We start from the raw sequence: 14,143 nt of genomic DNA, 5'->3' as shown, positions 1-14,143 counted from the left end.
TTTCGCTGTGAAGAAAACCAGTGCTTTTCCATTACTTGTTAATACAAGTTTGTAGTTCATTATTTCCGTGCAAGCTTAGTGTGTGTGTGTGTGTGTGTGTGTGCGTGTGTGTATGTGTGTGTGTGTGGTAATGTATAATCTATGTATGGTTTACCAATACTTTTACCAGCACAACCTTTTCGTACTATATATATATACTCGTATATATATATATATATATATATATATATATATATATATATATATATATATATATATATATATATATATATATATATATATATATATATATATACGTATATACATATGGTGGTATGTATATGTATAGCAGACCGAAACATTTTAGCAAACAAGCCATGGCCGACAAAATGGGCGATTCCGTTTGGCGTCAACGAACGCAGCTGTCGATATAAATAAGAGAGTTTGTAATATTGAATTAATTGCTGAAACATACCTCTCTGAATGTTCCTCTCTCTCTCTCTCTCTCTCTCTCTCTCTCTCTCTCTCTCTCTCTCTCTCTCTCTCTCTCTCTCTCTCTCTCTCTCTCTCTCTCTCTCTCTCTCTCTCGTATATATGTGTGTGTGTGTGTGTGTGTGTGTGTGTGTGTGTGTGTGTGTGTGTGTGTGTGTGTGTGTGTGTGTGTGTGTGTGTGTGTGTGTGTGCGCGCGAGCGCTTTTTTTTTTTTTTTCGTGTTACCATAAGGTTTCCATATAATCCACACATCACGCGTTTTATCTTCACTTTGGTAGCGCCTTAGATCAAAGCTGGCTAGACAAAGGAAACTCTTGATTCTTTATCAGTAAAGCCCTAAAGAACACGTGTTTTGTTCCCATGAAAATCATCTACAACCACAGCTCAGCGGTCCTTTGAGCGAGAAAGGACTACATGCCAGTAATCTTGCATTTTATATATATATATATATATATATATATATATATATATATATATATATATATATATATATATATATATATATATATATATATATATATATATATATATATATATATATATGAGAGAGAGAGAGAGAGAACGACAAATAAACCATTTGATCACGCCATATAGGACGTTAAGACGGAATATTATCATCGTAGCGCATAACTATGTAATAATAATTGCCAAACCTCATCCGATACCATTCTCGTAAAACATTATTGGCGCAACCATTACCCGCACCATCACGACTAATAGATTCGTCGTCCGCTACGGACCCCAACAAAACCCTGAACCAAAATTAAGACCATTGTTGTAATAATGCACATCATTCAAGCCCCTACACGATGCTGCGACAACATCCCAGCATTCCTGAGAGAACCTGTACTTCATTTTCACATCCTTCTCTTCGCCATCTACGTAAAAGAGAGAGAGAGAGAGAGAGAGAGAGAGAGAGAGAGAGAGAGAGAGAGAGAGAGAGAGAGAGAGAGAGAGAGAGAGAGAGAGTGGGTGAGAGGAGTGTAGCGCCTTACCCTCAGAAAGAACATCATCATCATCATCATCATCAACAACAGCAGCAGCAGCAGCAGCCCTTACATGCTCGGTGGTGAATCAGGTCTCCCTCCTAACCTCACTCGTGAGTCACGCCACTGTACCTTTGTGGGGAATTCTGCCACCAAACTTTCCAGTTGCATCTTTCCATATTGCGTTTAGTCTTCCCATGACACACTCGTTGTTTTCTATTGCATCTGTTTTTCGCTCTACAGATCACGTGTATTGCCTCTTTTTTTTTTTATTTACTTGAAAGTTTATTTTCTCTTTATTTATATTTTTACTTATTCAGCACAATGCAATTTCTAACTTTCTGTCTTATCCCCCACGGTAAACCATTTGCATGTTGAACATGATGAACAAAATATTTCACCATCTTCACGCTGAATAAGGAGTGTCCCTCCTGACCTAATGCGTTTTTTTTTTTTTTTTCGTGATTTTTACTTACTTCTGTCCTCGATCTCAAATAAATGCATTTACAAAATCAGTAAATTTCAGCTTTGATATTAACGTGGCCTCGCACAGTGGCATTAAATACCGCTGGCTGGCACATCATATGGGAAACAGGGTAACGCTCCACAGATACAGGAAGTAAAGTTCTCTGGAGGCGCGGACCAATGGAAACCCTACAAGTTATATACAGTGTTCCACGTTATATAGAATAAGCTGGCATCAAAATCTGTATCTCACCAGTGTCTGCGGAACAGGGACGTGTAATTGTCACAGCCATTCCAACCCAACTTGGAATCGAAGCGGCGGCGGCGGCAAGTGTGGACATCGGGAGTACAGAGGCAGCGGGTGCCACGCAGTCTTCGTCAGTCCGCGCCGGGGTCGCCATCCTGCAGCAACTCCCAGGGACGGGGCTCCTGGGGCTGCTACCTAACGGCTCACCACAGACCGCACACCTGGCGGGCGACGTGTTTGAAGCATAGAGTTAAGAATATGACAGGACTGAACTGGTCTTTGTTCCTCTCACCACACGAGTACATAATTATCATGACCCTTTGTTCCGCTCTAGCTTATTCTTACACCTCTGCACTCGCGCTACTTCCCCTCCTCAAATATCACCTGAAATAGCAATCGGACGCAACTCCTGTAGTTGCTGTGACTTAACTGTTTGTGGATTAGATATTATGTTGCTCCGCTTTATCTGCTGCCTTTATGAGTCATACAGCATTGCCATGTTGTACTGCAGGGCGAAGGGTTGGCCGTCCCCGATGAAAAGTCCTTCCCGATCCAAAAATCCCAAAACTCCACAGTGTTGCCAATAAACGCTAACTTTCCACTACCGTGCATTCATTACCGACGCCATCTATACATTATCTGCATTTTTTGAGAGGAGTTATAATGTTAAACAAATTAATGGAAATCTTAAATCTGCTCCACTGATACAAGGCAACTTTACTTTGTTAAACATTTGTCTTCTTTGCCTGATGATTTGTGATTGATCATTGTGACAAACCACTTCATTTTATGGGGTATTCAATGTATTCTCCATTATCATATCTCTTTCAAGCCATTGTATAATTAGTATATGAATATTCCCATACGATGCCATGAATACTACTCTAACATTGTCACCATTAGTAATATTATCACCACTTTCATCATAATCATCATCATCATAAGCAATAATGGCATCAGCAGCAACAACAATAGTAGTAAAAACAGCAACACTGATATCAGCAGCAAAAACAGTAGTAGTAGTAGTAGTAGTAGTAGTAGTAGTAGTAGCAGTAGTAGCAATACTAGTTGTAGGAGGAACAGGAGGAGGAAGAGGAGGGCCACTATAAGTAACATCAGTACAACTACAACCAATACTACTATTGGTAGTAATGGTAGTAGTAGTAGTAGTTACTCAGAAGAAGAAGAAGAAGAAGAAGAAGAAAGAAAGAAAAAAAAGAAAGGAAGAAAGGAAAATAGAAAGAAGAACTAAAATTCTCGGCTGGAACAATATTTGTGAAGAAATAACCAGATGAACAAGACTCGTGTGCTCTTCCTGCGTCACAAATCACCCCTCAACACCTTCGCACCGACTCACCGCTAATGTCAAGCCGTGCCCGCCAGCACCTGCCAAGCCGCGAACGGACGTAAGTACCAAAGTTTCAAAGGAGAAAAATTCAGTGGCTCTAAGCAATGATAATTTATGCATGTAGTCCCTTCCCGGCCCCTACGATTATGCAGATGAAGGTGCCAATATTGGAACGGGGATCCTGATGCCGTCAAGGTGCTGATGAATGAATTGACGGCCATCTCACAGTAAGCTAGCCTGGCGGTGCTGCCTCGCCCCTCCGCCCTCCCCTCAAGTTTTCAAAGGGATCGTGTCGAGTTACAACGTAGTGGTGGAAATATATTTAGTGTACTACTTTTTTTTTTCTCTTGTTAGTAAGTATACTCGTATTTGGTTCCAACAGTAGCGCAGGTAAGAACTGTTCTGACTGAATGCTCTTTGTGACGCTGAAAGTTTGAGTATCGGCGATGCACGGCTCGTCTGGACCTCCCGCCGAGACAGGTGAATCCTACTGTTCGGGATACAATAACAACAGCAACAGAGATTTGACGGTTCAATTAGAGAGGACACATTGATGAACCCTTCACTCCTGCAACCCTATAGTAGCCTGGCACCGAGGATCCCTAAGCAGGTGGCTGGCCGACCCTCAGTGGAAGGTGGCCGGACGAACATCACGACCCTGGACTGGTTTGATCCTCGGTGATTGTTGCTAAACTTTCCTTACAAAAATAAGAACACCTGAGGAAATGACGTCACATTCTCACTTTCCACACACACATACATACACACAGTGACACCCGGCAAGTGATCACGAGGAGCTGCCAAAGGGAAGAGAGGAAACAATGTGTGCCCTGCCCTGCAAAAGCCCTTCCTACCTGTGCTGTAGTGGTGTCCGGCCATATCCTCAGTCTCCTGGACCATGGTGCCGCGCCAGTGCACTCCCCGCGCCACACCACCACCAACCACACTAACACTCAATTCCCCAGCAGTCGTTGTCTTGTGGGGACCCCGCGCGCTGCCATACCGACGTTCACTTTAGTCACTGTTTTTTTTCGCGCACTCACAACAACAGTTTGGGAATTGTCTGTTCCTTTACTTTTTTTTTTCCCGACAGTCGGTATAGAGGATGTGTGGGTAGGTACTCCGAGCTAAGAAGGGAGGGAGGGAACACCACCAGCCTGACCACTGATTATCCCAGGCACCTCCCAGGCCGACGGACGAGTGAAATGTGAAGCTCGGCTTGGGGAGACATGATGCCGCCGCCCCGGGAAGATAAGAGGGGGAGGAGCCACGCATGAGAGGAGCCAATGACGCGAGGTGGGCGGAATTGGGCGGTCTCGAGGGGGAGGAGTTTGTTGTCCGAGGGAGGAAGAGGGAAGAGGGGAGAGGAAAACAGCACAAAGAAGAAATCGAAAGGGGAAGGATGAGGCAAGGATAGGGATGAAATTAAACACTACTGTAGGGAAGCCTAGGGGACGAGTTTTCAGTGAATATATGTAGCAGAGAGGAAGGAAGGGATGAGGAGGCTGCCTGCTTCCCTTCCCCCTTTATATATATATATATATATATATATATATATATATATATATATATATATATATATATATATATATATATATATATATATATATATATATATATATATATATATATGGTAGCGCGGCGAGACTCACAACACAAGAAATGGGCGGGGAGTAAATTAAATAGCAGCAGCATCACGGCGCAAGATATTCCCAGGCGAAAGCAGCATGAATGAAGATCACATCAGACACGCTACAACAAATACATTACTCCAAACCTGCTTATTAGTATCACCCCACGCGGTGAGACGAACCACCGGGAGACTGCAAGAGTGTGGCGAGCATTGTCTCACTCATGGTGCGAAGCGACGGGTGGGACGGAAGGAGCCACAAATATACAGTAAGCGAGCGGGCCATAGGAAATGAAGGGAGAAAGCGATATATGGACAATTAGTCTCACTCTTTAACAACGAGACCCTGGTATGTCCTCCCCAACCCTCAGCCGCTCTCTCTCTCTCTCTCTCTCTCTCTCTCTCTCTCCTCCATCTCTCTTCTCCCTCAGGTAATGGATGTAATGAATGTTAATCGTATTTTATCGTCATTAGATAATCCTCCTTCAAAACGAACCACCATAATCTTGTATATAACACTACCTATCTATCTTTACCTACCTTCACCTGCCCACCCACCCACCTACCTACGTACGTAACCCTTAACGAGAAATTTCGTAGCCAGCTTTAATATCCAATCAAGTCTGGCTTCCGCTAACTGCGCGGGATGGAGTATAGGAATTATTACAGCGAATCAAGATGGGTTTTATTAAAGTGGAAATCATGGAAAAAAAAAAAAAGGAATAATAATAAAATGTGCGTGTTATGATTTTGTTCCGGCGGCAGACAGACGGACAGACAGACAGACAGACGGACGGACGGACAGACGGACAGACGGACAGACGGACAGACAGACAGACGGAACGATTATGAGAAGTTATGGAAGTTAGGTTAGGTTAGGTTAGGTTTAGAAAAGGTCATGCTAGATTTCCTAGGTAAGTTAAAAGATATATATGCATGGTGCTCTCTCTCTCTCTCTCTCTCTCTCTCTCTCTCTCTCTCTCTCTCTCTCTCTCTCTCTCTCTCTCTCTCTCTCTCTCTCTCTCTCTCTCTCTCTCTCTCTCTCTCTCCTATCCCCTACACCTACACTACATCGGTGACAGAGAAGCACCACTACCATCATTACAACCAAAACCACCACCACCACCAACACCGCCTATTCCCTCCTGAACGTGTCTTTTCTAATCATATTTCATAAAAGCCTCTCTCTCTTTCTCTCTCTCTCTCTCTCTCTCTCTCTCTCTCTCTCTCTCTCTCTCTCTCTCTCTCTCTCTCTCTCTCCCGTGTTCCTAAATTTGCTTAATTTGCTTAATCTCATGCATAATGTATACCCTGGTTAAAAAAAAAATGAAAGAAAAAGATAAGGCAACACCAAAAAAAGGAAAAAAAAAACTTGACACGAGTATTTATGGCCTGGTATGAGATTCCTGAGTGAGGCCACACCACACAACGCCACACCACGCCAGGCCAGGGAAGGCAAGGCTATGCTACGCTACGCCACACCACAGGCAAGGGAAGATGAGGAGACCCGTTCAGTTCACAACCCCCCTTGTCGAACTCTGACACCCAAGCATCTCCGCCTCCTTTTCCCCGACACCGTGGCGGCACCGTGTGTGTGTGTGTGGGTGTGAAAGAGTGTGTGCAAGTGGGTTTCTCCGAACATACATAACGTTAGTATACTCAATATCACGCTGATACGGAGCTAATACTATACGCACACACACACACACACACACACACACACACACAGAGAGAGAGAGAGAGAGAGAGAGAGAGAGAGAGAGAGAGAGAGAGAGAGAGAGAGAGAGAGAGAGAGAGAGAGAGGGAGAGAATCTATAAATAACATGAAAGAGCTGAGGAAAGAAATTTAAGAAAGGAAGGAACGTGCAAATTTATATATATATATAAAAAAAACGATGACAAAAATAGAATGAAAATAATGTAAAAAGGGAGTACGAAGAGAGAGAGAAAAAATGGAAATAAAAACCAAACTGTTACAAAAATAAAACATCAAAGAAAACCATGCAGTGAAAACTTTCAGTCTAATGTTTTCCTATTCTGGAGAGAACTGTAGTGAATTACTGAAACTTATCCTAATTTAACCTAGCGTAACCTAACCTAACCCAACTTAAACTAACATAATCAGTCCTAACCGAAACTTATTCTAATTTAACCTAGCGTAACCTAACCTATCCCAACTTAAACTAACATAATCTGTCCTAACCGAAAATCTATCCTAATTTAACCTAACCTTGACGAAAATCTATTTTAACTTAGCCTGACAAAACTTAACCTAATCTAATCAAACCTAACCTAACTTAACCTACCATAACCTAATCTAACCTAAACCAAAAACCTAACTAAACCTGACAATACCCAAGCTTATCTAATCTAACTGAACTTAACTAACTGAACTTAACCTAAACTATCCTAACCAATCATAATCTAACCTAACCTAACAAAGCGTAGCCTTATCTAACCTAACCAAACCGAACCTAACCTAACGTAGTGTAATCTAATCTAACCTAACTAATTTATTCGTATCTACATAAAGTATCATAAAGAATTACCAGACATATATTGATCTTGAACCAGAGTCATCCTGTAAGAGAGAGAGAGAGAGAGAGAGAGAGAGAGAGAGAGAGAGAGAGAGAGAGAGAGAGAGAGAGAGAGAGAGAGAGAGAGAGAGAGATGCGTAGACTTCTTTTAAGCGCTGTGATATACACGTTACTGATACGCCCCGTGATTTTGAATGACTAAGACCACGGGAAAAGCTGTCTTGAAATTTTTGGGCGCTCGTTTACAATATGTGATCTGCCAATGCGTGATTTTTTACTCTCTCTCTCTCTCTCTCTCTCTCTCTCTCTCTCTCTCTCTCTCTCTCTCTCTCTCTCTCTCTCTCTCTCTCTCTCTCTCTCTCTTAGTTCAACGTAAAAAAAAAGTAAAGAAACACAAACACAAGAGGGAGAGAACAGCGGACACACACATACACACACACACACACACACACACACACACACACACACACACACACAACAGGAGCAGAAGCATGAAGATAAAAACTCCAAAAATAATGCAGGAGCGTATCTCATGAAAATTACTAATGAATCTCTAAATTACTTAGCAAATAACAAAAAAAATCAATAAGAATCCCAAATCTCACAAGGCAATAAAAAGAAATATCGCCTATAAAAAAAAGTTTAAGGAATCGGATTTCCTTGCGTGTTTCCATGAAGTCTTTTTAGAAATATATCCCTTCTTATCTTCACAGTTTCAAACAGGCGGGGTGCTGTGTGAGTTTTCAAGGATGTTTCTAATGATTCAAATGGCCGTCAAACGATTATTTTTCATCACCAATAAGCAAGACACTTCCGACAACTTGACTAGTCATCTTTGTGACCTTTGAAACTAGACTCAGATAGCAAAGCATTTAACCCCTTCACCCCGATGGTCTTAGCTTCATCTCATTCCGGATATCGCTAGAGGACTGCGTAAAGTTAGGGATGATACGCTCCAATATCAAGTCCCTAAACATCATCTCTAGTTTCTCCTCAACCACAATCACATCTTTATGCACCGTACTTTGACTATCAATTGGCGATTTGTGATTTAATGAAGTCCGGAAATTTATTTATAAATGTATTAAGAATACCAACTTTTAAATCTTCATAAACCAGCGAAAGAAACACTGCAATGGAAGAAAACCTGCCGGGGTGACGAGCAGCACGAGTTCCTCTGTTCCACGTCTGGCTTTTCGATACATGGCCCTGGAGAGCGCGTCGTGGGGAGAGAGAGAAAGAGAGGATGGCGGTACACGAGAAACCCATTCCTGCCTCCCCCACATCCCTCCACCTCCCCCCCAGCTCGGACCACTTCCCCCACGCCGGCAGTCAACAATGGTCAGACAAACACTGGAGGGAGAGAGTACAAGGGAGAGAGAGAGGGCGACTGGCATTGTACAAAGGAAATGAGAAGTTTCGGTGGGACTTTGAAAGCTTTACGTAAAGAAGAAACCTTGCCAGTGATGATGGGAGAAGAGGCGACGAACACTTAAATGATATAGTTTTTCTTTTAGTTTGTGATACTAAAGAACTTATTCCCTGAGGAGCCTCATTGGGTAGAAAACTACGGAAACTCGTAGTGATGATTATTTCTTGAAGCATGTCACGGAAATACATAAAAAGTTGACTCGAGGATGTGGGTTTATATTTCATTATTTCCCTAACCACCACCACCACCACCACCACCACCACCACCACCACCACCACTTAGAAACACACTCAAGGAGGTAGATGTTATTACGCGGTTCTCTGAAAATCTTTACCACCACCACCACCACCACCACCACCACTACCACTACCATAAGAAAAGTTACTCAAGAAGGCAGGTGTTATTGCGAGTTTCTAAGAAGAGTCTAGACGCTCGCAACTATAAGGGATATGACAAAGGTGATGTAATGATAATGATCCTTAGGGTGGAAAAGAAAACTAGGAGGAAAGGGTTTAATCTTGATAACGTTAGATTAAGAGAGAGAGAGAGAGAGAGAGAGAGAGAGAGAGAGAGAGAGAGATGAGAGAGAGAGAGAGAGAGAGAGAGAGAGAGAGAGGAGAGAGATTAATTTTGAAGACCAGATTTATTGTTATGACTTATTCACTCATTTATTCATTTATTTATTTTTATTTACGTCGAGGAGACTGACCAAAGGCACAAAAAAAAAAAAAAAAAAATAGGAGGAAAAAAACCGTTCAACTTCACAATTCGATAAAGTCAAAGAAAGAACTGGAAAAGAAAGTTGTGTCTTGATACTCCTCCTTTGAAACAGACCAAATCACAGAAAGGAGGGAAAAAAAACAGAAAACAGGAAGAAAGATCCAAAGTTTACCAGTGAAAGGGATGAAAGAATGACGATATCGGTTCACTCTTGCATTAGTAAGGTGAACGGAATAAGAGTGAAAATGACTAGGAAATCATAAATAACGAGGATACGACAAATATTAAACACCACCACCACCAGTGCACGCCAGCCACCGTTCGTTGCCCCTACACTCTACAACGACCTACAAAGCACCAGCGAACACCGAACGCCTTCCCTTGTCCCTGTAAACCCACTCGTCTCCCTATACTGCCTGACATCACAGCGAAAACAATGATGGTGCGAGATCAATAAATATAGGCATGTTATCGATTACCAGAAATACGGAGTTTAAGACTGATAGCAGTGATGGTGGGTGGTAATGATATGATGATAGAGATAATGCAGGTATTCATTTTTTTTTTTTTTTATATACAATGCGTAAGGTTGTACACAACGTCACTTGCATTCATCCATTCCTGCATTCATGTTTAAATTCACGCATGCATTTCTTCCTTTGTTTTGTGAATCGGCTGAGGAGAGAAAATTAATTAAAGCCATCAAATATTTAAGGGTCCATACATACATTACTAAAGAAACACTTGATCATGTATTTATATATTAGATTTAATGGAAACAGTACAACACGAAAACAAATTCAGAGTTGGTGATGCTGGGTAGTAGTAGTAGTAGTAGTAGTGGTGGTGGTGGGTGGTGGTAGTAGTGGGCGGAGCGAAAAAAAAAAAGAAAAAAATGGCGAGCTACTATTGGTTGACATTTTTCTGTTGGGTGGAGCTCTTGAATAGCTATTTTTGATTGGTTAGCGTTTTCTTGAGGGTGGGGTTTTCATAAAGAGTGATTTCCATTGGCTGGTCAGTGCACATCCACACATGACATGAACCTGATCAATATATACGTAGAAGATAGAGTTGTGTAGAACCATATTCTCTCTCTCTCTCTCTCTCTCTCTCTCTCTCTCTCTCTCTCTCTCTCTCTCTCCTCTCTCTCTCTCTCTCTCTCTCTCTCTCTCTCTCTCTCTCTCTCTCTCTCCAACCTACCTCTCCTCACGTTCTGTCAGTGGAGTATAGTGTGTGTGTGTGTGTGTGTGTGTGTGTGTGTGTGTGTGTGTGTGTAGGCCGGCCTCTACCTCTCACTCGCTCCATCTCTTCCACTCCCGCACGTTCCTCGCTACGGACTCCACCACTGCCACTACACGCACTCGCTCTCTCTTCCTCTCCGGCGCAGCCCAATTTTTCACTCACTCGCACGCTTTCTCTCTTTCTCTTCAGTACGCTCCTTGTTATGCATTCTATTGTCACTCACTCTCACTCGTTTCCTCTCTTCTTCCCGTTTCTCGCTACGCACTCACTGTCACTCACTCAGTTCATCGCTACGCGCTCTCATTATCACTCTCAGTCACTCACTCGCTTCCTCTCGTTCTTCGATATGAACTCTTAACTATCACTCACTTACTCACTCCCTCGCTTGCTCTCCCGTTCTTCGTTACAGTCTCAGTCACTCACAAAGCGCTCTCTTCCTCTTCAATACGTTCCTTGCTAAGTCTTGAAAATCTTATGAGCTTCCACATGTTAAAAATGATCGACACAATACGAGTATGCTACGCAACAGTTCACAGCACTAAAACACTGTACATAATATTTACGAGCACCTACTAAAGAGGAGTAATAAAATGAACAGGTTTTTCAATGTTTAACCAGTATAACGTGGCTGAGGAACAAAAGGGAAACGTCTTAAGAGTGGTTTGTGATTGAAAAACCGTGTGCCAAACAGCAGTTCAGGGCTAAATACAAGTACTATAGCAGTGACACATGCAGGGACAAATTTTTCTGTCTAATTAACTGACATATATTAACGAACAATAAATGAACACATCTATTTGCAGCTGAACATCATTTTCAGGGAATCTCGTAATTTGTGTGAATATTATTCAGCTTCAAATCACTATCATCAAAGTCAACCATTGCCTTGTGGAGCTTAGGTCTCTTCCTGCTGTTCATCCGTTCCAATCCAATACCGAGTTTTCTGATTTGTCTTTGTTCTCGACCTTGCTCTCGACCTCACCTCTAATCCCTGACCTGCCACACTGTCACCCCAGACGTCCATTTGCTATTACCCCCTGCATGACATGATCAGCTCACATCTAATTTCCCTCCCTAATAACAAGTACAAGTGATGCATAATATGCCTTATGAGAGGAGGTTAAGCTTTTAAATTTAGCGATGCGTAGAGTAACAGGGGATATGATGGAGGTATATACGTGGTATAAGGAATATACAAGGGGTAATATCTAGAACGTTTAGCGTATGTTAGAGACAAACCCAGCGAAAGGCGTGGTATCCTGTTTATATATTAGTTTACTTTTATATATGCAGCTAAAGATCATAATGCAATATAATGCTTTGTTTAATAAAGCAGCATGAGAAGTAAAACAATGCTACACTGACTGTTTTTACATTTGCGTTTTGCTGTCACAAGCGATGGTGCAGGGAATAGTGGAATGGAGGCAACTTGACCCCTCACCTTCACGTAAGTGCTTTTTCTGACGCCATATTTATTAAAGATGTTTTTTCTTTCCACTTTGAAGATACAAGGAAGTCTAATAAACCCTCGACTATTTCTTCTCCTTAAGCTTAATACAAAGTTTGTGATGCAAGTTTAAATAATATAATACTGAAGAGCATATCTGCCAGCAAAAGGTGGTTCGATAGAATTAAATTATTCAAATGGATTAAGGAATTAACAAAGAAGATATGATACCGTTTCTTGTAGCCCAGTGGTTCCCCAACTAACTTTACATGACGCATCCTTTTTGCTTTTAGCAGACCAGCATGCCCTCCCCAACTAATGTACATATGAAAGTGTATATTTTTTTTCAATTCACATCTTGGGACTGCTTAAGAAAATAAAATAAAAACAAATTAAGAAAATAAAATAAAACTAAAAAATAATAGAGAAAGAGACATTTTGATAAACAATTGCGTAAAGAAAAGGTTTAAAGGGGGAAAAGTGATCAAAATAGACTTGCACAGTTCCAAAAAATAAAAATGAAAGAATTTAAAATCATTGCATGTCTGCCGCAAAAAGTCAGAAAGCATGAACTCCAAAATTGCGGCTTTCGTAAATTTGGCACCTATAGAATCGTCAGAAAGAGGAGAATCTTCCTGTGGTGGTGGGTTACGCCCCCATTGTACACATACTGAGTTGTAAACCGGTAGTTTGCATTATCTCCACGTTTTTGTTTCAGTACTTGGAGGCATACTAAACTATATCCATATTTACACGTCAGAAGGCATTAACTCTGAACATGATGCATTTTGCCTGAAATTGTGAAAAGAGCATGATGCAGTTTATGCTCTTTTCCTTGACGATGTTGCGTTATGCCTTGAAATAAAAGATTCAACTTAATGTAATCACTATGGCAAATCGCACGCTAGCATGTTAAATCATGTCAGCTTCCACCCTGGCCTGCTCAATGGTCACGGATTTGCCTTTAGTGTACTGCTGCCTGTTTTCAGATATGGACGCGTTACTTCGTCCATGTACTTAGACCTCGTAGCACTCAATGTTTGCTTGTGCTCAGGAAGCTTTCCAAGATTCAAGGGAAAAGTAAGGATTATTTTTCATTCTGTAAAACTCATGATTGTTAGTTTAGTTTTGAATTGGTTTATGCTGATGTCTCGCTGATGTTCATTTGAAGAAACTTTTATATGTATGTATAATTTCTGTTGAAATTGCACACACACACACACACACACATATAGAGAGAGAGAGAGAGAGAGAGAGAGAGAGAGAGAGAGAGAGAGAGAGAGAGAGAGAGAGAGAGAGAGAGAGAGAGAGAGAGAGAGAGAGAGAGAGAGAGAGAGAGAGAAACACTCCTGCCCTCACTTCATGGGGATCATTCACACAGTCTGAACAGTTTTCATCCAAAACTCTCCATTCACTTCTGTCACACACAATCATTCTATTATACTCCATTGTCAGTTCTCTTCCCTTTAAGACCTCCTTTATGTGGCCTGCCTTGCAAGTTCACGCCTCTCACTTGATCTTGCTATCTTATTCAGAGGCCTATCATCCTGCATTCTCTCAACATGTCCATACTATCTCTGGCCTTTCATCCTGCATTCTCTCAACATGTCCATACTAT

At 41.7% G+C, this 14,143-nt stretch overlaps 1 protein-coding gene across 1 annotated transcript in view; it reads right to left on the bottom strand.

Moving 5' to 3' along the window:
• The window catches only part of LOC135107029 (LIM homeobox transcription factor 1-alpha-like), a 58,484-nt gene extending 53,652 nt beyond the window's left edge, over positions 1-4,832 (bottom strand). The window contains 1 exon segment of the mRNA XM_064016598.1: positions 4,372-4,832. Coding sequence (XP_063872668.1) covers positions 4,372-4,417 — 46 coding nt within the window. The 5' untranslated portion in view covers positions 4,418-4,832.
• Between the last annotated feature and the right edge of the window lie 9,311 nt (positions 4,833-14,143).

The sequence above is a fragment of the Scylla paramamosain genome, chromosome 14, assembly GCF_035594125.1.
Source record: "Scylla paramamosain isolate STU-SP2022 chromosome 14, ASM3559412v1, whole genome shotgun sequence".
Lineage (NCBI taxonomy): Eukaryota > Metazoa > Arthropoda > Malacostraca > Decapoda > Portunidae > Scylla > Scylla paramamosain.
The sequence above is the reverse complement of the archived record's forward strand: the minus strand, read 5'-3'. Positions and strand labels throughout refer to the sequence as shown.